This window comes from Sycon ciliatum, chromosome 11 (genome assembly GCF_964019385.1).
Source record: "Sycon ciliatum chromosome 11, ocSycCili1.1, whole genome shotgun sequence".
Lineage (NCBI taxonomy): Eukaryota > Metazoa > Porifera > Calcarea > Leucosolenida > Sycettidae > Sycon > Sycon ciliatum.
In genome coordinates, this window is record NC_088653.1 from 17,208,907 (window position 1) to 17,234,386 (window position 25,480).

Here is a 25,480-nt window from a genome sequence, read left to right on the forward strand (position 1 = left end):
AGGATTTGTCAATGAAGGATGTGCTCAGTGTCTTGCCGCAAGATTTGAGGGAAAAACTTGCTCCTAGCCGTGATTTCTCCTTGAAATCAATGTCTTCTGACGACAGTGCTGACATCAAGGATTTGTCAATGAAGGATGTGCTCAGTGAATTGCCGCAAGATTTGAGGGAAAAACTTGCTCCTAGCCGTGATTTCTCCTTGAAATCAATGTCTTCTGACGACAGTGCTGACATCAAGGATTTGTCAATGAAGGATGTGCTCAGCGAATTGCCGCAAGATTTGAGGGAAAAACTTGCTCCTAGCCGTGATTTCTCCTCGAAATCAATGTCTTCTGACGACAGTGCTGACATCAAGGATTCGTCATTGGACTCTGTATTGGATGAGGACAATACTAATTTGGATGCCTCCACGATGGCTCAAATCAAGCAGTTGCTACAGAGGAACGTTATGCCATGGAAAGACTTGAAAGCCGAGGATGCCACTAGCGCCAATTTCTCCTCGGAATCAGTGTCTTCTGATGACACTGTTGACACCGAAGATTTCTCAGTGAAGGATATGCTCCGCCAAATGTCACAGAAAGATCTCAAGACCGAGGCTGCCACTAGCAATGATTTCACCTTGAAATCATTGTCTTCTGACGACAGTGCTGACATCAAGGATTCGCCAGTGGACTCTATATTGGATGAGGACAATACTAATTTGGATGCCTCCATGATGGCTCAAATCAAGCAGTTGCTACAGAGGAACGTTATGCCATGGAAAGACTTGAAAGCCGAGGCTGCCACTAGCGCCAATTTCTCCTCGGAATCAGTGTCTTCTGATGACAGTGTTGACACCGAAGATTTCTCATTGAAGGATATGCTCCGCCAAATGTCACAGAAAGATCTCAAGACCGCGGCTGCCACTAGCAATGTTTTCTCCTCGGAATCAATGTCTTCTGACGACAGTGTTGACATCAAGGATTTGTCATGGAAAGATGTGCTCAGTGAATTGCCGCAAGATTTGAGGGAAAAACTTGCTCCTAGCGGTGATTTCTCCTTGGAATCAATGTCTTCTGACGACAGTGCTGACATCAAGGATTCGCCAGTGGACTCTATATTGGATGAGGACAGTACTAATTTGGATGCCTCCACGATGGCTCAAATCAAGCAGTTGCTACAGAGCAACGTTATGCCATGGAAAGACTTGAAAGCCGAGGCTGCCACTAGCGCCGATTTCTCCTCGGAATCAGTGTCTTCTGATGACAGTGTTGACACCGAAGATTTCTCATTGAAGGATATGCTCCGCCAAATGTCACAGAAAGATCTCAAGACCGCAGCTGCCACTAGCAATGAATTCTCCTCGGAATCAATGTCTTCTGACGACAGTGCTGACATCAAAGATTCATTAGTGAAAGACATGCTCAGCAAATTGTCGTCTTCTGATGACAGTGTTGACACCGAAGGTTTCTCATTGAAGGATATGCTCCGCCAAATGTCACAGAAAGATCTCAAGACCGAGGCTGCCACTAGCATTGATTTCTCCTCGGAATCAATGTCTTCTGACGACAGTGTTGACATCAAGGATTTGTCATTGAAAGATGTGCTCAGTGAATTGCCGCAAGATTTGAGGGAAAAACTTGCTCCTAGCGGTGATTTCTCCTTGGAATCAATGTCTTCTGACGATAGTGCTGACATCAAGGATTCGTCATTGGACTCTGTATTGGATGAGGACAATACAAATTTGGATGCCTCCACGATGGCTCAAATCAAGCAGTTGCTACAGAGGAACGTTATGCCATGGAAAGACTTGAAAGCCGAGGCTGCCACTAGCGCCGATTTCTCCTCGGAATCAGTGTCTTCTGATGACCGTGTTGACACCGAAGGTTTCTCATTGAAGGATATGCTCCGCCAAATGTCACAGAAAGATCTCAAGACCGAGGCTGCCACTAGCATTGATTTCTCCTCGGAATCAAAGTCTTCTGACGACAGTGTTGACATCAAGGATTTGTCATGGAAAGATGTGCTCAGTGTATTGCCGCAAGATTTGAGGGAAAAACTTGCTCCTAGCGGTGATTTCTCCTTGGAATCAATGTCTTCTGACGACAGTGCTGACATCAAGGATTTGTCATTGGACTCTGTATTGGATGAGGACAATACAAATTTGGATGCCTCCACGATGGCTCAAATCAAGCATTTGCTACAGAGGAACGTTATGCCATGGAAAGACTTGAAAGCCGAGGCTGCCACTAGCGCCGATTTCTCCTCGGAATCATTGTCTTCTGATGACACTGTTGACACCGAAGGTTTCTCATTGAAGGATATGCTCCGCCAAATGTCACAGAAAGATCTCAAGACCCAGGCTGCCACTAGCATTGATTTCTCCTCGGAATCAAAGTCTTCTGACGACAGTGTTGACATCAAGGATTTGTCATGGAAAGATGTGCTCAGTGTATTGCCGCAAGATTTGAGGGAAAAACTTGCTCCTAGCGGTGATTTCTCCTTGGAATCAATGTCTTCTGACGACAGTGCTGACATCAAGGATTTGTCATTGGACTCTGTATTGGATGAGGACAATACAAATTTGGATGCCTCCACGATGGCTCAAATCAAGCAGTTGCTACAGAGGAACGTTATGCCATGGAAAGACTTGAAAGCCGAGGCTGCCACTAGCGCCGATTTCTCCTCGGAATCAGTGTCTTCTGATGACACTGTTGACACCGAAGGTTTCTCATTGAAGGATATGCTCCGCCAAATGTCACAGAAAGATCTCAAGACCGAGGCTGCCACTAGCATTGATTTCTCCTCGGAATCAAAGTCTTCTGACGACAGTGTTGACATCAAGGATTTGTCATGGAAAGATGTGCTCAGTGAATTGCCGCAAGATTTGAGGGAAAAACTTGCTCCTAGCCGTGATTTCTCCTTGGAATCAATGTCTTCTGACGACAGTGCTGACATCAAGGATTCGCCAGTGGACTCTATATTGGATGAGGACAATACTAATTTGGATGCCTCCACGATGGCTCAAATCAAGCAGTTGCTACAGAGGAACGTTATGCCATGGAAAGACTTGAAAGCCGAGGCTGCCACTAGCGCCGATTTCTCCTCGGAATCAGTGTCTTCTGATGACAGTGTTGACACCGAAGATTTCTCATTGAAGGATATGCTCCGCCAAATGTCACAGAAAGATCTCGAGACCGCAGCTGCCACTAGCAATGATTTCTCCTCGGAATCAATGTCTTCTGATGACAGTGTTGACATCAAGGATGTGCTCAGTGAATTGCTGCAATATTTGAGGGAAAAACTTGCTCCTAGCGGTGATTTCTCCTTGGAATCAATGTCTTCTGATGACAGTGCTGACATCAAGGATTCGTCATTGGACTCTGTATTGGATGAGGACAATACTAATTTGGATGCCTCCACGATGGCTCAAATCAAGCAGTTGCTACAGAGGAACGTTATGCCATGGAAAGACTTGAAAGCCAAGGCTGCCACTAGCGCCGATTTCTCCTCGGAATCAGTGTCTTCTGATGACAGTGTTGACACCGAAGATTTCTCATTGAAGGATATGCTCCGCCAAATGTCACAGAAAGATCTCAAGACCGAGGCTGCCACTAGCATTGATTTCTCCTCGGAATCAAAGTCTTCTGACGACAGTGTTGACATCAAGGATTTGTCATGGAAAGATGTGCTCAGTGAATTGCCGCAAGATTTGAGGGAAAAACTTGCTCCTAGCGGTGATTTCTCCTTGGAATCAATGTCTTCTGACGACAGTGCTGACATCAAGGATTCGCCAGTGGACTCTATATTGGATGAGGACAATACTAATTTGGATGCCTCCACGATGGCTCAAATCAAGCAGTTGCTACAGAGGAACGTTATGCCCTGGAAAGACTTGAAAGCCGAGGCTGCCACTAGCGCCGATTTCTCCTCGGAATCAGTGTCTTCTGATGACACTGTTGACACCGAAGATTTCTCATTGAAGGATATGCTCCGCCAAATGTCACAGAAAGATCTCAAGACCGCGGCTGCAACTAGCAATGAATTCTCCTCGGAATCAATGTCTTCTGATGACAGTGTTGACATCAAGGATTTGTCATTGAAGGATGTGCTCAGTGAATTGCTGCAATATTTGAGGGAAAAACTTGCTCCTAGCGGTGATTTCTCCTTGGAATCAATGTCTTCTGACGACAGTGCTGACATCAAGGATTCGCCAGTGGACTCTGTATTGGATGAGGACAATACTAATTTAGATGCCTCCATGATGGCTCAAATCAAGCAATTGCTACAGAGCAACGTTATGCCATGGAAAGACTTGAAAGCCGAGGCTGCCGCTAGCGCCGATTTCTCTTCGGAATCAATGGCTTCTGATGACAGTGTTGACACCGAAGATTTGTCGTTGACCGATATGCTCCGCCAATTGCCGCAGAAAGATTTGATGAGGTCTTTTGGCACTTCTTCAGATTCAGCCTCTGAGTCAATGTCTTCTGATGACAGTGTTGACACCGAAGATTTGTCATTGAAAGATATGCTCCGCCAATTTTCACAGAAAGATTCGATGAGGTCTTTTGGCACTTCTTCAGATTCAGCCTCTGAGTCAATGTCTTCTGATGACAGTGTTGACACCGAAGATTTGTCATTGAAAGATATGCTCCGCCAATTTTCACAGAAAGATTCGATGAGGTCTTTTGGCACTTCTTCAGATTCAGCCTCTGAGTCAATGTCTTCTGATGACAGTGCTGACAACTATTTCTCTATGGAGCCTCACAAGTCTGTGTCTTCTGACGACGGGGCTGAGACGAGAGCTATCAACAGCGCTGCTTTCCCCGTGGACTCTATGCCAGCTGATGACAATACTAAATCGGATTCTTCCACGATGGCGATGGCGCAAATCAGCCAAATGCTGCAGAATAACATTATGTCACGGAAGGGTTTGATGGACACGGCTGCCACTAGCGATGGTTTCCCCTCGGAGTCAACGTCTTCTGACGACAGTGCCGACGGCAAAGATTTTTCATTGGACGATATGCTCAGTCAATTGCCACGAAAGGATTTGATGAGCGCCTTTGGCACCAGTGACAGCTTCTCCCCGGAATCATCAAAGTCCTCTGATGACAGTACTGACGGCGAAGCTTTCGCATTGGACGACGTTCTCAGTGAACTGCCTCAGAGAAACATTATGCCAGCGTACATGGACAAGAGTGAAATGTTGCGCAAGTTAGATGCCTTCATGGGTGAGAACAACAACACTGCAATGGGATCGCAAGAGGAGGCCTCGCCCGCCGGAAGCCCGATCCCCGAGCCGCAGGCGTTGAAGACGGCGATAGCAACCGTCGTCGACCAGGTCGTTGCCCAGCTCAACAAGACCATTGGAGCCATGACAGCAAATCTGGCCCGGGTGTTTGCCGACCTCCGCGCCAGTCTCCCCGGACAGCAACAAACTCATGCCACCGATGCGCCCTCCGACCCGGTTACACGGTTGACGTCCATGAGGGGATTGCCCCAGTACACGCCAGAGGCGAAAACTGTAGAGAAGACCGGCGGAGAGGACACGTGGCGGCTTCTTCACTTTCTCGAGAACCTCCACATTGGTCGCAAATCTGGTCGACTCTCGAGCCCAATTTCAGATCAGCTGAAAAAGCAGGATACCGGTTCGGATTCGTCGACTGCTGCGGCTGCCACGACAACCACTGCGACCATTTCTCGCCGCACCTCCTCCCAAGGTGCTGATCCTGAGCACTTGCAGGCCACAACGAACTGTTCACGCTCCTTGTGCAGCAATAATGGAAAGTGCGTAGTTGACATGAGCGCTGAATACGGCTTCTTCTGCATCTGTAATGCCGACTACACTGGAACGCAATGCCAGTCTGTCTACAGAGGTGAGTGAGTCTTCCTTGTGTGTGTGTGTGTGTGTGTGTGTGTGTGTGTATGTGTGTGTGCACGTGTGTGTGCATGTGTGTGTGCATGCTTGTGTGTGCATGGTGTGTGTGTTTGCATGGTGTGTGTGCATGGTGTGTGTGCATGCATGTGTGTGTGTGCAATATCACACGTGTGCCGTTCTGGCCTCCTGTAAAGGGGACACCTGTTGGTGAGCCCTTTTCCAACTTCATGGAATGACTTCTAAAGGACAGTGCTACATCCAGGTTCAGTGAAAAAATATTACTTCCTCCGCGTCATCGAAATTGTCGCAGTTTGACTAGTGACTTGTCACTTGTTACTGACAACTCCATAAACTAAGGCATTCGAAACTTATTACACAGTATGATAGTCTGAAGACTAGAGTAACGTTCTAGGACAATTGGACTGAGAGTTTTCATGCAGAGATGAAGTCCTCGTCGTCGCTGATGTCAATGGACGCAAAAATATCGTTCCCAAATATTTCAAGGAAGGTTGAAAGTTGGTCGCGCCTCATCTCAAACGCTTTGACTTTCTCCACAGGACAAGAGCTGCTATGCTTGTCGTCTGCTAGCTCTGGATGATTTCTACTTCACCACCAACGAAGCCTAGTAAGAATACACGATCGTTGCGAGGTCGGTTGATTACCGTCGGCGGAATCACCTCGGAATCACCTCGATCTTGAAAATAATGAACTTTTTTTTTAGCCGTGGCATGCCCACAGCTCATGCAGGTAAGTGTAGTATCACGTCCAGCGCGCCCTCTTTTTCAGCACTGGTATACCATGGTACGGCACCTGCGCGTGCATCACTAGCACTACGTGTAGAGTCTACACGGCTCTTGCAGGTACAATCATGTACTAGTAGTAGTACTGAGTGTCTCAGCCAGAGCGACAAATTTTATCGCTGTTGCAGGCATTTAGTTTGCCGACCCCTCGATGTTTCTCCAAGCGCTGCCACTTGTTCCACGAAGTCATTCTCACCCCAGCTAAGGTAAAGCAGTGATGGGGCTTGAGTGAATGTCCATAAGCACGAGAAATGTGCAGGCTGCAACACCTGACTGATCTCAGCGAGTCGAAATTACCAGCGCAGCGACATCAGCGAAGAAATTGCGTCTAGTTCAAAAATTCCAGCTTCCAATAACAGAAAATAGAACTTTGCCGTCACCCCATACTGATGACTATCGCCTATGTCCGATCCCTTGCCTCTGGTACGAGTGCTGGTGAGTAAATACCGCATTTTACATCAAAAGTCAAACTGCGACAATTTCGATGACGCGGAGGAAGTACAGTTTTGGAATTTTGGCTAACAATCATGTTCTCTCTCTCTCTCTCTCTATCTATCTATCTCTCTTTCTCTCTCTCTCTCTCTCTCTTTATCTCTCTCTATCTCTCTTTATCTCTCTATCTATCTCTCTCTTTCTCTATCTCTCTCTCTTTCTCTATCTTTCTTTATCTCTCTCTCTATCTCTCTCTCTTTATCTATCTCTCTCTATCTCTATCTTTCTTTCTCTCTCTCTCTCTCTCTCTCTCTCTCTCTCTCTCTCTCTCTCTCTCTCTTTATCTCTCTCTCTCTCTCTATCTCTCTCTCTCTATCTCTATCTCTGTCTCTCTCTCTATCTCTCTCTCTTCACCAGCAGCAGCAGCAGCAGGTACAGGTGTGAGCAGCGCATTGAGTGCCAGCATCATTGCCCCGGTGGTCATCCTGTCGGTAATTCTCGTCTTTGCACTCGGCTTCTTCATCTATCACCGCCTGATGCACAGGAAGATCAACAAGTACAGTGCTGGTACGTGGCACCCCTCTGTGAGCTGTGTACTAACTAACCCCAGGGTAGAGTTGTGCTTGGTGAAATCCGACCCAGAGGGAGTAGTAGGTATGGTGATGGTCCGAGTGCAGGGCGGAAATGGGGTACTAACAGTGACCCATTTTTACGGTGAAATTATTTTTGCAAAACCGGGCCAGAAATAATTTTCACCTTAAAAATGGGGTACTATTAGTACCCCATTTCCGCCCTGCACTCGGACCCTCATCATACATACGACTAGAGTGCAAACGTGACACCCTGAAACCGTTTTGATTACATCACAGTGAGTGTGTATGTGCACGTCCAGCCGCATTCGTACCGCTTCCAGGGCCCCTGCAAGCTGAGGGTGCCGAATATGCACGCTGGGTCGGACTTCGTCGGGCGCAACTGCACATTAGTGTACTGTCATCAGTCACTTGTACACACACTGTGTGTTTGATGTCAAGTTATCAGTCACTTGTACACACACTGTGTGTGTGTTTTTTGTTTTTTGTTTTTTTTTACTAGAGCCACGTAAACCCGTCATGTGTGAGCCATGAATAAGGGGAGTTTGATGTCAAGTTATCAGTCACTTGTACACACACTGTGTGTTTGTCAAGTTTGTGTCCCTGACCCCCGACTCGCCAAAGAGACATCTGGGATTGGGTACGGGATAGGAAGGGCAGGGGCAAGAGGGGGGTTCCTAACTCATTTCTCTTGCTTTTCATCCCTTCTCATCACCTCCCAATATTAAAATAGTTAAAAATAGCAATGCTCAGCAGCAGCATCCAGCGGTGGTTTTTTGTTTTTGATTTTTTACAACAAAAAAACACACACCACTTGACGGCACAAAGCAGCAAGGCAGCGATGAGACATATGGAATGGCAGGAGTGGGGGGGGGGGAGAGGCGGGGGGGGGGGGGAAGAGGCAGGGGCAGTTTGACCGGTGTGCAGGTTTTTCCATCAACCACCACACCGCAACTACAACAGCTTAAAATGAAATAAATAAATTAAATGTTTGGCGGCGGTAATATGGTTATGCGTGACTGGCTGTGGACAGAGGCAGCGCTGCGAGGGCCCGGTTTGGAAGTTTCATTGCCCATATTCGGAAGGCACTGCATGGCGAAGAGAAAAAAAGTGCGTCCGCCGCATCTAGCAGAGAGGTTTTCGTTTTGGTCGGATGGTGCTCGCTGCCGCAGGCTCCGTTTTGCATGACCGAGATCCACGCCATCGGTAACCTCTGCAACTTGCTAACACTTCCTCTGTGTGAAATATCGGAATGCTCGCCGCTCTCGTGAAAGCCACCTCCACTGGCAAACCACACTCTCCAATATCCCGTTGAGGAAACAATGCTTGTCACAGCACTTCACGCTCGATGGCGCTCAATTCCTCCGATAGCTTAACCTTCTGACACCACTCAGTTGCACTTTGCTTTTCGCGAGTTGCTTTCGCTGATTAATCACTGGCTGCCGGCGGTGTTTCATGCACCGGTGCTGTTGAACATTTCCTCCGGATACGTGCATGTGTCGAGTCTGAAAACCGTCTTCCCCCATAGAAGAGTATCCCATCCTTGAACGCTTGCCGATCATTTTATTTTGTGTGTGTGTGTGTGTGTATCCACATACTGACATGTGCGTGTCCGTATTTGTTCGTGCGTGTGTGTGTGTGTGTGCGTTTTTCCGCGTGCCTGTGTGTCCGTGTGCAGTTCAGTCACGCATAGCCAGCTTCGATTCCTCCTCGGGCTTGTGCACCCCGCCCGAGATTGATCGTGCTCGCGTAAAAAGACTGTCTGCCGCCCACATGGTGTCGTTTGAGGCGGCCGAGTTTGTAGAGGGCGTGTAGACCAGCCCTGCTGAACTGGCCAATAGCCGACGGCCTTGGCAAGCAATAATCATGTACTTCCGCCACTATTATGGGTGCGACCGTACACGGCAACTTGTCGGATCTAATTTTACACGTTCACCAGGCTCTCCCGGGCCCCTCACTCCCGGGCCCCTCACTCTTGTAATGTACTTGGCTCTCTTCTCTACTCACACACGATAGCCCGCTAGAATAAAGTGATTCCCGTAGATTTTGACGAGTCCAATGACTCCCCCACCCCCGCATTTTTTTTCTTTTTTCTCCGACTAGCCCTCTAACCCGACCATCCACCCCCTGACCTAGCCATCTAACCTGACCCCATCCGGCGCGTTTGGTTCGTACCCTGCGCGCGTGCGTGCTCGTACGTGCGCTCGGGCGCACGGACTCTCTTCCCTTGGCCGTGCATCAGATTGCGTTTCACGTCTGTGCCGGTGTGTGCAGGTGATTGCCTCCGCAGACCTTGTCTGCAGGGTACACGGCGTGAATCCACCAAAGCCTTCTTTTTCTTTTCTTTTTGGTTTACATCTTCATCCCCCGCTTGAGCCTGGACACACCAATAATGCGTATCCGGGGGCATATTTTGTTGTTTTTAAATATTTACTTCCGCTGACACAGCGCCCAAGCTCGCATATCCAGCTAGACTGATGCTATTCCGCTTGGTTGTTCTGCTGTCAATTCTAACACTCCTCCCCTCTCCCACTCCACCTTGTTCGACTAATCCAGAGTCGATATTCAGGTCATCGCACTGTAGAAGTAGAAATTTCATTCGTAAAACTCCTGCTCGAAGAGTTGAGCGCTGAAGCCTTTTTTTTTGTTTCCGTTCAAGAGCGCTCCAGTCCGGGGTGCTGGCTGGTCGCACGGTTGTGGTGTGTGAAATCCAACACTTGACACAAGGCTCTGTGCCGTGCAGTGTGTGGAGGAGCCGCATACAGTAAAACCGGGTTTAAGCGACCGCCCCACGGTGCAAGCAAAAGCGGTCGTTAAAGCCAGGTGGTCTTTAGAACCAGGTCCCACAGTGTCTGTGTAGAACTGTCGGTGCATGGAAAAACGGTCGTTAAGAGCAGGTGGTCGCTAAACCCAGAGGTCGCTTACACCAGGTTTTACTGAGCATGTGTAAAGTACTTTGTCTAGGAGAATCTACAGTTGTGCTCACTGAAATCCCACCCAAAGTGCAAAGCTGGCGTCCTGGACCAGTTCCGATTACATCATTGTGGATGTACATGTGTACGTCCCGCCGCATTCATTCCACTGCCAGGGCGTCAAGGGCCGTGCAAGTTGAGGGCGCCAAATATGCACTTTGGGTCGGATTTCAGTGAGCGCAACTGTGGTACAATGATAAAACCAATACTAGTCTGTCCTTCCAGGAACTTGCGATTCCGCGGTCGCGTTGTTTTCCGCGATTTGAACAAAAGTCCGTGATATCCGCGATATTTGAAAAATCATCCGCGTTATTGTAGAAAACTGTCCTTGATACTTGAAAAGCACCGCGATATTTCGAAAAGCAACCGCGATATTCGAGTCTTTCTTCGATGTTGTTTAGTTCTTCAAGCTCGGCAGTAGTTTACTTGTGAGATAGACACCAGAATGGAGAAGTTTCTGGGCAAATCAGCGGCTGACAAGTCACAAAATAAGGCTCGCGTCGAGTGTTGCCCGAGGATGGAGGAAAGCTGTCTTGCAAGCTCCTGTCAGGCAGTTGAACACAGTCAGCGCAGCACACGTTCTGTTTTGTCATGCATGATTTATGCTGTACGACTCGTACATCGTACACCACTACAGTACAAGTACCAAAATCGGCCGCAATTTCCGCAATTTTATCACAATACTCCGGCAATATTTGACAAAATCCGCAATATTCCCCGCAATTTGTGGCATTTTACCTCGCAACTTTTTCCGCGATATTTCCGAAATGTCTCCGCAAGTTTCTGGAGGGACAGACTAGTACGCCCATTGCACAATGACGTAATCTCTACCGCAATGACGTAATCTCTACCGCAAACACCCCGGCACACAGCTACCTGGACATGGCCGTCTAGCTGGGGTGTTGAACAGTGCATTGCTGATCCCAGCGTACTCACATAACACCCCACACAGCCACCTGGGCATGGTCGTCTAGCTGGGGTGTTGAACAGTGCATTGCTGATCCCAGCATGCATGCCCACATGCATTACTCATACCTTCCATATTTGGCAATGCGCAAAATAGTGCGCGCTCAAATGGGTTGCTGACTTGTCGTCAGGGCGAAATTCCTGGATTGTATCACTTTTAGTGCAAAAACGGGTTTATGCAATCAATGCGACAAGGAAAGAAGGAAGAACACCAAAGACACTAGGGAAGAAAACTCCACGATGAAATCACAATGAAAATTTGAAATAGTCTAATCCAAAGAAACTCTAGGCAGGTGTATGAAGGTTGTGTAAAAGATTCAACTCCATCCCTAGACGAATGCTTTGAAAAAATGTAAAATGCGCATGAATGATTCACGCTGAGACTTTGGCACGCCGAGAACAACAAAAAATATATAGACGTGAAAAGGGAAACAATGCAAAACGCAACAGACGGGCAAACTTACTTTTATCGTGCCGTTTCCAAGGATATTTACTCGGATACGATAAACTTGGACACATGCGTGCAACTGATTTTTTTATCTTGGCCGAGGCCCTTTTGCTCGCGATTATCTTTTCACGCCAGGAAAAGTGTCGGTTGTTGAAAGTGCGTACTGCAAATGCAGTGCTTGAACAAAGGAAAATTCAAAATTTAACATTTCGCGGCATTTTCAGGAAGTCACTATGGACACATTGATGGTTGCAAAGTTTGCCCAGCACCGTGTGAACTGGATGACGGTTTGCCAGTGTTATCTTGGTCACACACGTGCAAGTGTTTACACGTCGTGTGAATGGCCTATAACCCAGGGAAAAACAAAGGCAGCTACACAATGTTACAATCCGACCAACAGCAAAAACGGAGAATGGAAAACAAACGCTACATAGCTCCCAAAACCTCGCCACCACTGCCAAGTTTCAGGCTGTGCGTGCTTCCAAGAGTGCATAAACCAGAGTGGGCAACTGTGCATATCAGATCTGAAACAGCGTAATTCGTGCACTACGTCACCCTTTTTTATTATTAATCGGCCTCTTATACAGGCAACAGGATGTAATAATGAGACTCGTGAAAAAAGAAAAAGGCTCAACCCTGCCCTGCCTGTTATTTGGACTTACGGGGGTCGCCATGGCAAATAATAATGGAACAGAGGATCAGAAGTGGCAGTCTGCTGCGGCCAGCACAGGGGGAATGTCAGCCAAAGCTCGGTTAGCTTTCGGTTGAGCGGCGCGATGTCCACGGACTGGGAGGCTAGCATTTGCTGAGCGGACAAGAGAGAAGGAGACCCTTGACCTGATCCAGGCCAGTACGGTGGAATAGGGCTCTTTTCTCTTGCCCGAAAGCATACCGGCAACTCTGTTGTAGAGCGCAGAAGCCGCTTTCCCGAATCCTCCAGATGCACTGAAGACTACCGGCATAAATGACGCGTGCTCAATTTCACGGATTCGCTCCTCATACGAGCGCCTCTTCTCAGTGTCGTGTTTTCGGTATGTAGCTGGAAGTGACTGCTGGCGGTTGGACCGTGCATGAGGGTTGAAGACGCGGATGTCTAGGAACGTCTTCTCGAAACGCCCACCCCATATGCCGGATGCTGCCACGTCCAGGCAAGCGCAGTCGGCTGAGATCGCTGTGCGATGACGCAGGGTCTCACCGGTGATTGGTTGCAGTGAAGGCTCGGTGCTAACATCATGGGCCACGTCTTTCAGGAGGGATGCTGTTGAATCACGGAGGTCATTTATGACGCATGGAGGGGTAGCCACCAATTGGGCAGGACAAAGCGTGTTCAGGTGTGAAGGAAGCGCCACATGCACAGGTTGAGGGCAGTCCAGACGAGATCCAACCATAGCGCAAATGAAGCGAGTAGCAGAAAGCTTGTTTGTTGAGGACAAAACCGTAGCGACGGAGCGGGCAGCAGGTAAGCCAACTAGAGGCTCCCTTCTCTGAAGCCAGTTCCAGCACCCAAAGCGTGGCAGGAGGGCAGCTATCCTTGATGGACTTGGCGTGGTTCATGCGTGCATGACGGGCCTGTGACGAAGCATCTGCCTTCTCTTTTCTTGTCTCGTGCGGGATGCCGTCAAGGGATTCATCCTGAAGCAGGATGCGCTCTACGAGGGCGTGTGTGATAGCTTTGGAGTCACGATGCTGGACTGACAGGGAGGCCGGGATGATGAGCCCCAAACCTCCGTCTCTGCAGGGTAGAGCTAGGGTGGACCTTTCAAGATCACCTGGAGGAGGAGGTCGGTTCGGGTGATGGCGGGAATGAGCTTCGTGCGGATCGTGTCCTCCAACGGAGCTAGCAAGTGCGCGGTGTCGAGTACGGTTCGGGCAATGAAGGCCCATTTGTGCCCCAGGCCCAGTCCAAATGCTGCTTGTGGCTGGGTGACAGCATACTGGGCTAAGACTGCAACCTCTACGCACCACTCCTGGACTTTCGATCGAACAAAACCCTCAAAGTACTGTAGGGTGCCCACTGCCCAGAACTGCGCCCAGATGACGACAACCGTCAACCCGGATGTCCACGTTGGTGTCACCAAAAAGCTCGGCTGCTAGGTCAGCATGATCTGGTTTTGTAAGAAGAATTCACCTCTTGGCGTTGATCAAGTAGCCAAAAGCATGTCCCTCTTTCTCCAGGATAGACCACCACGTGCACAGCGTCCGTAGCTTGTCACCCGCTGTTGGGTCGTCTGCGAACCAGGCTTGAAGGACACCGCTGGACTTGGCTCTTTGTTTGAGGGGTACCGTTCCAAGTGCATCACGTGACATGGCCATGGTGAGAGGATCGCCTTGGGTGGTGCCTTCGCAAGACAGAAGCGTTTCGCCTCAGACGAAGAGCTTGGGTGGTGAGCGGTAGGAGTTGATGGCACAGGCAGAGGTAGCGGATGTTTTTCGAGATATGCAGCACAGTTGATGCAATTGAAGGCATTTGGATCGCGTCAACCCACCTCAGAGAGCAGGGCCTAGCTAGGGTTGACCGGATCCAACGGATCCAAATGTGGCCTTTGTGCATATATGCCATTATAATTTTAAAATTATTAATTATGGTGGGTAAAAAATCACTTTTGTACACATTGTGGTACGCACACGGTGATCAAGATACTCTTGTTGACTTTTGGTACGATGGGCACGATGAGTATTGACTTTCACCCTTTTCACTGACCTGTGATCGCCATTTTTAATACTTCATCGACATGGCAACAGTCAAGGTCCAAAATAAAGAGTTCGGTTGACTCTCAAGGATCTGACGGATCTGAGATCTGGATCCTGATCCAGATCCTACCAATCGAACATGCCGTTGGTTTCATGTAGAGTCGTCCCTCTTTTATCCGGCACTTTATAAACCAGCACCCTCTGTAACCCTGCCGCTAGGGTTTACCGGGTGTTAGCGGCCGTCGTGAGTTCCCTTTGGGCACGGACACGATAATTTACTTACTTTATCCTCTGTAAACCAGCGTAATATTCAGCAACCAGAATGTCCTTTTCATGCACATTGCAACGGCAAGTCACATTCGTTAATCCAGCACCCTCCCCAAAAACCCAGCAGAATTTCCGTCTCGCAAATGGTGCCGGATTTTACACAGCGACCACCGTAGAGTACAGCCAGTAACAAGAATGACACTCAAAGAGTGCACAGGTGGTGCTCACTGAAATCCGACCCGAAGTGCAAAGCTGTCGCCCTGGACCAGTTCCGATTACATCATTGTACTTGTTGCATGTGTACGTCCAGCCGCGTTCGTGCCACTTCCAGGGCGTCAAGGGCCGTGCTAGTTGAGGCCGCCAAATACGCACTTTTGGTCGGTTTTAAGTGAGCGCAACTGTACATGGCGAGCCCATCAATACAATACACAGCACACTGTTTGTTTGTTTGTTTGTTTTATTTTACTTCACCAAATGAGCAGGCATTTCTGCCTTCTCACCAGGTCCGGAGACCTAGTTCCGACAAAATGATGAAGAGTGAATGAAAATGTGTGCATAAAATGATTAAAATCATGCAGAAGGTTATAATTATGAAAGCACATCACTCACACAGACACCATGTTTGTCACTGCTCTGACCACCTAGAAAGCTAGAACAAAAAAAAAGAAAAAGAAATACCCACATACATGTACTTGTACCTTTCTCACCTGCATTTCTCCAATCTACACGTCTTGCTTTCACACTGCTCATGTAATCATGTAATCATGCCTCCAATCGTGCTAGCTTTAGGATATTAGCGTTTCTTTCTTGTATCAGTTTTAGATCTAATAATGTTCACTTTATGGCACCTTAAAAAGCTACTTGTAGACGTCAGGACTTGTTCCCTACTTGCTCATATCACACACCAGATTTACCGATTTTTTAGGGTAATAGTGTGAAAGGACTCATAGCTACCTGGTGGACTAGTTGAAGTTCACACCTGGGCCGGTGTGATTGGAGCAAGTAAAACAATTAGGTTGCGTATCATTGCGCCTTCCGCTGCATTATGGCGCTGACTGTTCCCACCGAGGTGCTAAGGGGTATAGCACTCTATGTAGGGCACACACAAGTAGTCCAGACTGTATTCACAGCCATTAACCCTTTACTGTCCGTACATACAAGCATCGATCCAATGGGATCGATGGGGTAGGCATTTTGAAATTATCGTAACTTGCTCAAATCTAGGTCTTTTGGAGAGATCGAAATATGTAGGTCGAAGAGAAAAGTCTCAGCTGTCGCCTCGAACAATTCCCGAAGCGATACGAAGAGCGGTTGCGGGGTTATCGCACTCGTAATTCTGGTCCCGGGAAATGTGCGTTCAGAGCGCGACGCGCATGTCGACGGCTGGGATTTTCCCTGTTTACGTCACCTGTTGGCAAGGCTACACCAATTCAAATTCAAAAGTAGGTTCCCGGGCGTCTCTACGAAAATATTTGAGCTCGATACGAGCAACGGGGGTGACATGGTGGATTGAGATCGATCTCGAGCGTGAGCTCAGCGCTTTTGCGCGTTCCCTGGCTTGCAGCGCTGGACCAGTGCATCCTGTGGCGCCGAGTGTGAGCTCATTGCGTTCGTCTCGTCAAGACCTTTCCAGGATGCCCAAGATCGTGGAAATCGTCAAATTCAAACCAAAGTTACGTCTAATTTTAGTTTCAGATTTTGTGGTGGCGTGGGCTTCTATACATTTTAATCGGACAGTAAAGGGTTAATCTCCTTTCTTCCCGTTGTATAATTACTGTCCGGCGTGTGTTACCGCCATATTGCCAGGTGCGTGTTTACCACCGTAATTATGAATAAAACACTCAGGACACACACACAGGCAGTCTACTGTGTAGTCTGCTGAGCCTGGCATCCTGGTGATCAGGTGGCATCCTGGTGATCAGGTGGCATCATGCAACTCTGAGACTGAGTGTAGAGACGGATTTGTTCTCTTAAAAGTTCCCCTGGTATGGTGGACTGTGTGCAACTAACTCAGTGTTGCACTATGCTGGGTCAGGACCGCCGACAGTAGTTGTTTGATTGTCAGTGCCTTTCATACTTTGTGTATGAGATGATGGGTACACATGACCTCCATTGCCTCCATTGCGAAATAGCAATGAATATAACTAACTGTTGTCTCCTCGCCGGTTATTTAAACACATGGCCTCCATTGTAGTTAACATTGTATTGGTGGGTGACATGTTGGCCCGGTGATAACCTGACCAACCGGACCGGTTCCGTCGGGCCTGTGTATGACGCTGTATGAGACTTCGTGGTGCACCACGTAGCCGACTGATCATGTTGTTGCTGTACCTGTTGTTGCTGTTGCTGCTGCTGCTGCTGCTGCTGTTGCGGTTGCGGTTGTCGCTGCTGCTGCTGCTGCTACTGCTCCTGTTGCTGCTGCTGCTGTTGTTGCTGTTGCTGTTCAACGGTTTCTGCTGCTGCTGCTGCTGCTGCTGCTGCTGCTGCTGCTGCTGTTCTTACTACTAGTATGTTGTGGATAATGCTGTGTGAATCATGTTGTGTGTTGTCCAGGCTACCCAGCGAACAGCGGCGATCACCTGGAGCGCCTGTCCGTGGTCGGCTTCGCCACGCTGGAGGGGCTCAAGCACACCTTCCCGGACGACGACGAGCGCTCGGCGATCACCATGGTAACCGAGAACGGCATGCTGACAACGATGCCGCCGCCGGGAGCCAACCTGCATCGCCGCCCGTCCGGAATGGCCGGTATCGCGCGACAGGTGCTCGGCGAAGATCCCAGCTACGTGTTCGACCCTGTGCCGATGACGTCATCGCAGAGTACGTGCAACACGCACATGCTGCTGATGGGCGCGGCGAACGTCATCACGGAGCTCACCGGCCGAATCATCGTCACCCGCCCGAACTCCATCGTCATCTCGCCCAGGTCGCCGTCGAAGCACGACACGCCCATGATGACGTCATCGCCCAGGGGGAGCTGGCGCAGTCGCGACTCGTCGCCAGTGGATGCCGCGGGCCAGCCAAGGGTGCAGCGCAGCCGCAGTCTGTTCTCCGCCGGCGATGTGTTCATTGGCGAACCCAGTTCGGACGCCGGCGCCGTGGACCGGAGGTCTTCAAGCTCCTCCATTGCACACGCCGTGTCTCGTGACCAACGGTCTGCTAGCTACACTACAGTCTTGTCTGAGGACCAGTGCTCTCCCAGCTACAAAACAGTAGTGTCGCTGGATCAGCGTTCTGCTAGCTGCACCACGATGCTGTCTGGTGCGCAAGAGGAACCCAAAGATCAGGATCAGCCTCGCAGTCCGCTCTCCAGGACGTTTCAACTGCTGCAGTCGGCCTTGCCGCGAATGGGCCGCTCGCTGTCGCCAAGCCCGCGTAAGCGTGCGCACACCAGTGACGACGCATTGGACGGAGGGCTCGGCAGCGTTGCCAATGACAACAACGACGACAAAACCAGCGCCGCTCCGAAGAGGTCCAGCGCACCCGTCTCTCCCGTCAAAACCCTGTCGTCACCGCAGCTGGTGCTTACCACGTCGAAGCCGGAGCTACCCCGGATTCACTATCGGTGTCCCAGCCAGGAGGACACCAGTCCGGCCGGCGGCCCTCAGTTGAACACCCAGATCAAGTACAGCTTCAGAGACAGCACAACCCCAGCAGCCAACACCACCACTGGCAGGACAAACGCTCAACAATCGCCACCGAGTAACAGTGTTAATAACAACTTCAGCTTCGGTGACAGAACCGCCAACACACTAGCCAGCTTGCCCACCGGCAGCAGAACAGCCACTGTTATGCCGCCACCCGGCGAGAACAACTACAAGTTCAGGGACAGGACCGCCACCTTCACCGCCACCGGCGCCAAAACGAGCAGGACGGGCATTCAGCCGCCACCCAACAGTTTCGTCAGCGCGTCCGAGCCGGGCGCCAGAAAGTCTTCGCTGCAAGTACGCCGAGCGCCTGGATCGCGCTCCTCGTCGCTGACGCCGGAGACGCGCATTACCGGCCGCTATAACGCGTACAGGTATGACAGCGACGAGGATTCGGCGGCCAACGCCTACTGTGACATGCTGCACTTCAAGGCGTCGCCCTCACTGTCAATGTCCGCCTCGTCGTCGTCGTCGTCCGACTCCGGATCCCCATCACCTCCGTTCGCGCTTCACCGCAGGACCACCCACCGGGAGCATTGCAAACAGCCACCGCAGCAGGATCACCGGTCTCGCCGCACCGTTCCCGGCCACAAGGAGCCGCTCTTCACGATATCTCAACCAGTGGAGACCCCGGGCAACAGGAGATCGCGGAGCTCGTCGCCAAAGTCCAGGCAGCGCTGCTACACATCTGCCGCGGCTGCTGCAGCGAAGCCGTGCAGTGGCGCTTGGCCGAACCCGACCGTCAGTGAGGCTATCGAGCAGTACTGGAGGCCACGCAGCTATACAAATAGCGCCACGCAGGCCCCGTACCAGGGCAGTCTGGGCAACATGGACGCAGCCGCCATCAGTGCGCTCATCAAGAACAAGCTGACGTAAACAACGCCATCTCTGCCTGTCTGCTGGTGATGATGATGGTGATGATTATGATGATGATGTCACTCTCCTAGTAATCTCACCGGTGATGATGTCACAGGCCGATGATGTCACAGGCCGATGATGTCACCATGGACGACGTCAGTCACAGCAATGTCGCTCTCCAGGATCCAGTGTCACTCTTCGCTGTTCCGTAAATAACCCCCTGCCTCTCTCTCTCTTTCTCTCTCTCTCTCTCTTTCTCTCTCTCTCTCTCTCTCTCTCTCTCTCTCTCTCCTAAGGTAGCGTGTTTCAATGAATAATACTTCCCTGGCGATAATAGTGCTTCCCACGTGCTTGCACTGCACACAATAACTTTTTAATTAATGCCATTCAAATCCCGTAATGATCCCGTTTTTCTCCGTGACCTTCTCGACACCGTGTCCTACATCATCGACCCCGGCTGCAGGCTGTGCTAGTACGCTGATCACACGGCGCGTGCATCCTCTCAGAGTCGCTGTAAGGCTGGCTGTAGAGTGTAGTGCAAGCGACTGAAGAGATCATGACATTGGACTCTGCACATGCCATTACCACCATTGCCGTGTATACCGCTGGTCAGCATCAGTAGTCTGCAGCTGCAGGTCTATTATACCGTTCCGATCCCACTACTTGATAGTCTGACATGCACACACACACACACACACACACACACACACACACACACACACACACACACACACACACACACACACACACACACACACACACACACACACACACACATGCACACACACACACACATGTGCACCCCCCCCCCCCCCCCCCACACACACACATGTGCACCCCCCCCCCCCCACACACACAGAAATATGCATGAATAGTAATTGTCCCCATACTCCTTCTTCCGTTCCATCCACTGTTCTTTTTCTCCCCGTATCTGTGCTTTCGCCGGCTCTCAAGCTTCTGGCAATGTATTATTAAATTTTCTTCATCCACAATGCATCTCAATACTTTGTAATATCACAAATATTTCCTCGTCGACCTTCTTTCCTTCTCAGTCGTGACAGTAAAACCTGGTTTAAGCGACCACCCCACGGCGCAAGCAAAAGTGTTCATTAAAGCCAGGTGGTCTTTAGAACCAGGTCCCACAGTGTCTGTGTAGAACTGTCGGTGCATGGAAAGACGGTCGTTAATCAAGAGGTGGTCGCTAAACCCAGAGGTCGCTTACGCCAGGTCTTAGTGCCTGCTGTACTGTGTAGCATGCGTATTGACGGCTACCCTCTAGGCTAGTGTAAAACGGCTCATTTTAGCGAAAGGAGTGTTTTGCTGCCCCAATCAAAATCGAAATTTTGCAAATACAGCACACAGTACATTGTACCAAGAGTACGTACTCTTGATTGTACTACAGTCCATTTGAAAACTATAGACGCGTACCTAGGCAAAAACCGTTATGAGCATCTATACCACATAAAATCTGTGATCACTTTGTGCATAAATTTTTCCAAATTGGGCGTCTGTTATCCAATCCGTTAGAAACTATATGAGAGTAATTGTGGAGCGATCCTGAGCAATATTCCGAAAACTATTCTCAAAAAGTTCCAGCCAAATTTGAAATATTTCAAAAACCCTACGCGTCTATAGTTTTGAAATGCACTGTAGTCATCTCCCTTTTTAAACTCCGAAACTCAGATCGCTAAACTACTAACTCGTCTTCATCGTGAATTTGTCCTGATCCAGAACTGAGAAAACCAAAACAAATCACCCGCTAAATTTAGCCGTTCTACAGTAATGCAAAGCCATATGGAGGCTTTGAATTATGTACTTAATCTTTCTATCGCCATAGTATCGGCCTGTTCGAGATCCTACGACTATAGCAGGGAGTCGTAAAATACCGGTATTTTACGACTCCCTGCTGTATACCTATATATAGTAGTAGTGTGTACTATATACTATTATTGTAGTAGTGTGAGCTGTTGGCCCAAGCTGGACCTGTTTTAATTCTGCTGGTCTTGGAGACGAGATGGGCTCCACCACCCAGGTGAAGTCGATGGGAATTGGATTTCGTTAGGGTCCACATCACGCATGTATGTCAGGCAGATGTGTGTGTGTGTGTGTGTGTGTGTGTGTGTGTGTGTGTGTGTGTGTGTGTGTGTGTGTGTGTGTGTGTGTATCCCGCCCCCGTACACACTTTTGAAGACACCCCACCAAAACGTCCTTCCGCTACGCCGGCGCGCACTCACACACACGCACACACGCACATACACACACGCTCACGCACACACATCTAATCGCATTGGATAAGGCGACCACGCAGCAAATAAACTGAAAAGAGATTTAAAAAAAAAAGTTGACCGGTTATAACAGGCAGAGTATATGAAAGTATGACGTATATTATTGTATGTTAAAAAAGAGGCCAACACAGTTAATTCATGTGACACGTTAACGTTGCAGAATGACTGTGTTGAGAGAGTGAGCATAGAATGAGCCGCTCAATCAGGCACATACAGCCCTGGGAGAGCAGAAGCATGCCTAGCTCTTCGCGTGAAACCATGTTGGTCCCAACAGCTGAAGAGAGTCCAGTTCCAGCTTGTGGGGCACAAGACATCGCGAACAGGACACGGCGAATGCGAATGTTATGTACATGGCAACACATGAGCGTCTGCTATTCGAGACGTGTGGCAGATGAACGAAAGCAAACCAGCCCAAGACAATTGTATCGGAGAGAGAGAGAGAGAGAGAGAGAGAGAGAGAGAGAGAGAGAGAGAGAGAGAGAGAGAGAGAGAGAGAGAGAGAGAGAGAGAGAGAGAGAGAGAGAGAGAGAGAGAGAGAGAGAGAGAGAGAGAGAGAGAGAGAGAGAGAGAGAGAGAGAGAGAGAGAATTGAAGACACAAAAGCAAATGAATCGGGGGCACACAGCAGATACTTGAAATGGATTGGATGTGGTGTTTGTCCGATAGAACCGAGAAAGAACGTCTACATTTTTTAGGGTTAGGAACGGCGGAAACCCTGCAGCTCTGCGCCACACGGTTGTCTTTTCAATGTGAGGTGGATAAACACAGATGATGATAGCATGCCTTATCAGTATGTGGGGGGGGGGGGGGGGGGGCAGGCTGTCATCACACTCCGCACATCTTTTTTTTTTTTAAGTAGATCGCACACGTACACGCCATGCACGCAGAAGTCAACATGGTCCACTGAACACGTGGGGGGCAGACTCGGAATACACGAAAACCTTTTTTTTCCGGCGCTGAGCAAGTTGCGGTGACCGCTGGTTCGGGCTTCACGCCCGACAAATAGCTGGATAAACATCAGAAGACGGTGAATGCCAGTAGCGGCCGCCGCTTGGACCGCGTGATGGTAGGTGCCAGTCCAAGCCGCCGGCAAGAACAGACGGATACGCAGCCGCTCACCTCTGCGGATGCGCACACAAGAGACGGATGTACCCGCTGCAGTTTGCCATGGACATACCCCCAGCAGCAGCCATGCGCCGAAAAAAGCGTCGAAAATAACTTATAATCGTGGATAGTCAGGACGGATACTGGCAGCTCGAATAGGTCAGAATACGTGTTTACAAACTATGCAAGAGTGAACGAGACGCACAGATTTTATTTCACATGTACACACCGCTCGGCTAACGGAGTACTCGGCAGACACGACTCTGCGTCTCCGTGATGACAGCGGTGAGAGTTCCGACTGTGGCATTCCACGACACGGCACTGCGAGTCTGGAACGAAGCTCAAAAACGACACAACAAGACGCGTTGGAGAATGAATCTCTTGGACAACGGGAAACAGACAGGACTGGTCGCAACGACACCCATACAGCGACAGACATCACACTGACGATGTAGGCCACACAGCCTGGCAAGACGCACGCTGACAGAGTGGGGAAACGACAGAACGGCAACATAGAGAGGCGGCAAGACCACAACGATGATGATGGCGACGAGACGAGTCAGGATACAAATGATGAGAATGGTGATGGTGTTTATTGTGTTCCGGTCCTCCACGCTCCAGCCAACAATGTGTTTACAGTAACAGCAAGCAAGCTACATGACTGTACTAGTACCAGAGAGGTAGGCGACAAGGCAACGAGCACACAGCAACACCGGTGGCACACACCAAATCAGAGCTGAGCAGCAGAAGAAGAAACGTGGACTGACTATTGGAGCCAGCGTCGGACACACAGCCAGAGACAAACGCAACACCAACAAGACGGGAACGGCGCTCGCCACACCAACACTGCCGTCATCACCGGCACACGCACGCACACACACGTACGCACCACACACACACCTACATACACACACACAGTTCTATGAGTCACTAACAACCAGCCACGCACGTACATACACACACACGCCCTGGAACAACAACAGCAGCAGCACTAGTTGTTAAACACTCTGCTGACAGCATCGTCATCATAACACACACACACACACAAACACACACACACAGAAGACGGCAACATCCACAATAGCAACAGCCGTGAGCAAACCGACGACAGCACGGATACCACCACAACATCATCTCAACAAAAGCCACCACCACAGCTTGCCCAGCGGAACATTGTGCATAACAAGAAAGAGTACCCTCTGCCAGCCAATACGTCCGTTGGGACTACAACGAGCAGGATGAGCTCAACCATCTTCTTCGGAGTCAGAGCTGTACTTCTCCTCCAGTAGCAGCATCTCACGCGCCTTCAGCCCGGCTTCTTGCAGCGTGGTGTGGCCAGGATCAGTCAGTGATGTCAGCTGTCCAGTCAACAACACATCAAGCAGGCACGTACAGACACGGACACACACACACACGCACGCACACACACACACATATGAACGCACGCACGCACACACACACACACACACACACACACACACACACACACACACACACACACACACACACACACACACAATGGCCACTTTTTTCTCGCGTGGCAATGTGACACCAAGAGTACATAACAACAAGAAGAGTGTGTACCTCCGTTCTTGAGCTGCTACGGACAAACCTACGTCAGAATGTTTCAGTGCGCCATTTTCGGCAGCACCGCGTAACCGCACCCATTTCATCCACGTACATGTATACGAGTCGTACAAATGACATCATAATGGCATCGTGCACACAGCCTATTACTGATATGCTACAAGTGCACGCAGGCAAGCAGAGGCAGGCGGTTGCTACCACACAGGCGGCTGTACACACACACGAGCAGACATTGCCCGTCGGATTTATATCGTGGACATAGAAACCCGACAGGATGACCGTGGCCGGCGACGGCCCTTACTGCTTTTAGCGTGTACATGCACTTGCACTGTAGTTCACATACACACTGTTAAAAATGAACCGGCAGTTCTCACACGGCTGCTGCACGGCCAGCGTCACGTGGCCGCTCGGGCTTCTCAACAGATTTCAATGTCCGCTACAGTACGACGACAACGATGAAGAACAAACGACAAGCAGTGCGCTACTCACGTCCTTGCGAGGAAATGTGGTTAGTATAGAGTACTCGCTCTGATCAAAGCCCTTCGACGCTGCAAACGAGAAAAGAAGCTGTAAAACAAACAGAGAGAGAGAGAGAGAGAGAGAGAGAGAGAGAGAGAGAGAGAGAGAGAGAGAGAGAGAGAGAGAGAGAGAGAGAGAGAGAGAGAGAGAGAGAGAGAGAGAGAGAGAGAGAGAGAGAGAGAGAGAGAGAGAGAGAGAGGGATACAGAAAGAGAGAGCAGAAATAGTTGTTAACTAGTTTGAGGGAAAGACACAAACGGGAAAAGTCTGAAGAAACAATTGACTGTCACCACCAGGACCCAAACCAGGTACCCTCACTAGAGACCAGTGATGCCAGTGATGCTCTAACCACTGAGCTATGGTGTAGCCGTCATTCCAGCAGAGACCGTTCAACATGCCAGGCGCTTTCCTACCGACGTGATGTGATTCTAGCACAGAACACTACACGAGTGGTGTTCACA

At 49.7% G+C, this 25,480-nt stretch overlaps 2 protein-coding genes across 4 annotated transcripts in view; one reads left to right on the forward strand and one right to left on the reverse strand.

The window, feature by feature from the left end:
* Positions 1-1,156: 1,156 nt before the first annotated feature.
* Positions 1,157-20,302, forward strand: LOC135827403 (uncharacterized). 2 transcript variants are annotated; one of them, XM_065339895.1, is made up of 3 exons: positions 1,157-5,856; positions 7,508-7,657; positions 17,578-20,302. In XM_065339895.1, the coding sequence occupies exons 1-3, from the start codon at positions 1,170-1,172 to the stop codon at positions 19,542-19,544; spliced, it is 6,804 nt and encodes a 2,267-aa protein (XP_065195967.1). In that variant the 5' UTR covers positions 1,157-1,169; the 3' UTR covers positions 19,545-20,302. The 2 variants fall into 2 exon arrangements, with proteins under 2 accessions (XP_065195967.1, XP_065195968.1); XM_065339896.1 differs by having other exon boundaries at positions 7,511-7,657.
* A 1,516-nt stretch (positions 20,303-21,818) lies between these two features.
* LOC135827532 (FAS-associated factor 1-like) overlaps positions 21,819-25,480 on the reverse strand; it is a 22,716-nt gene continuing 19,054 nt past the window's right edge. For both annotated transcript variants that reach the window (XM_065340014.1, XM_065340015.1), the window contains exons 16-17: positions 24,991-25,068; positions 21,819-24,272 (exon numbers count right to left, since the gene is read on the reverse strand). In XM_065340014.1, coding sequence (XP_065196086.1) covers positions 24,159-24,272; positions 24,991-25,068 — 192 coding nt within the window. In that variant the 3' untranslated portion in view covers positions 21,819-24,158. The remainder of the gene's footprint in view (positions 24,273-24,990; positions 25,069-25,480) is intronic.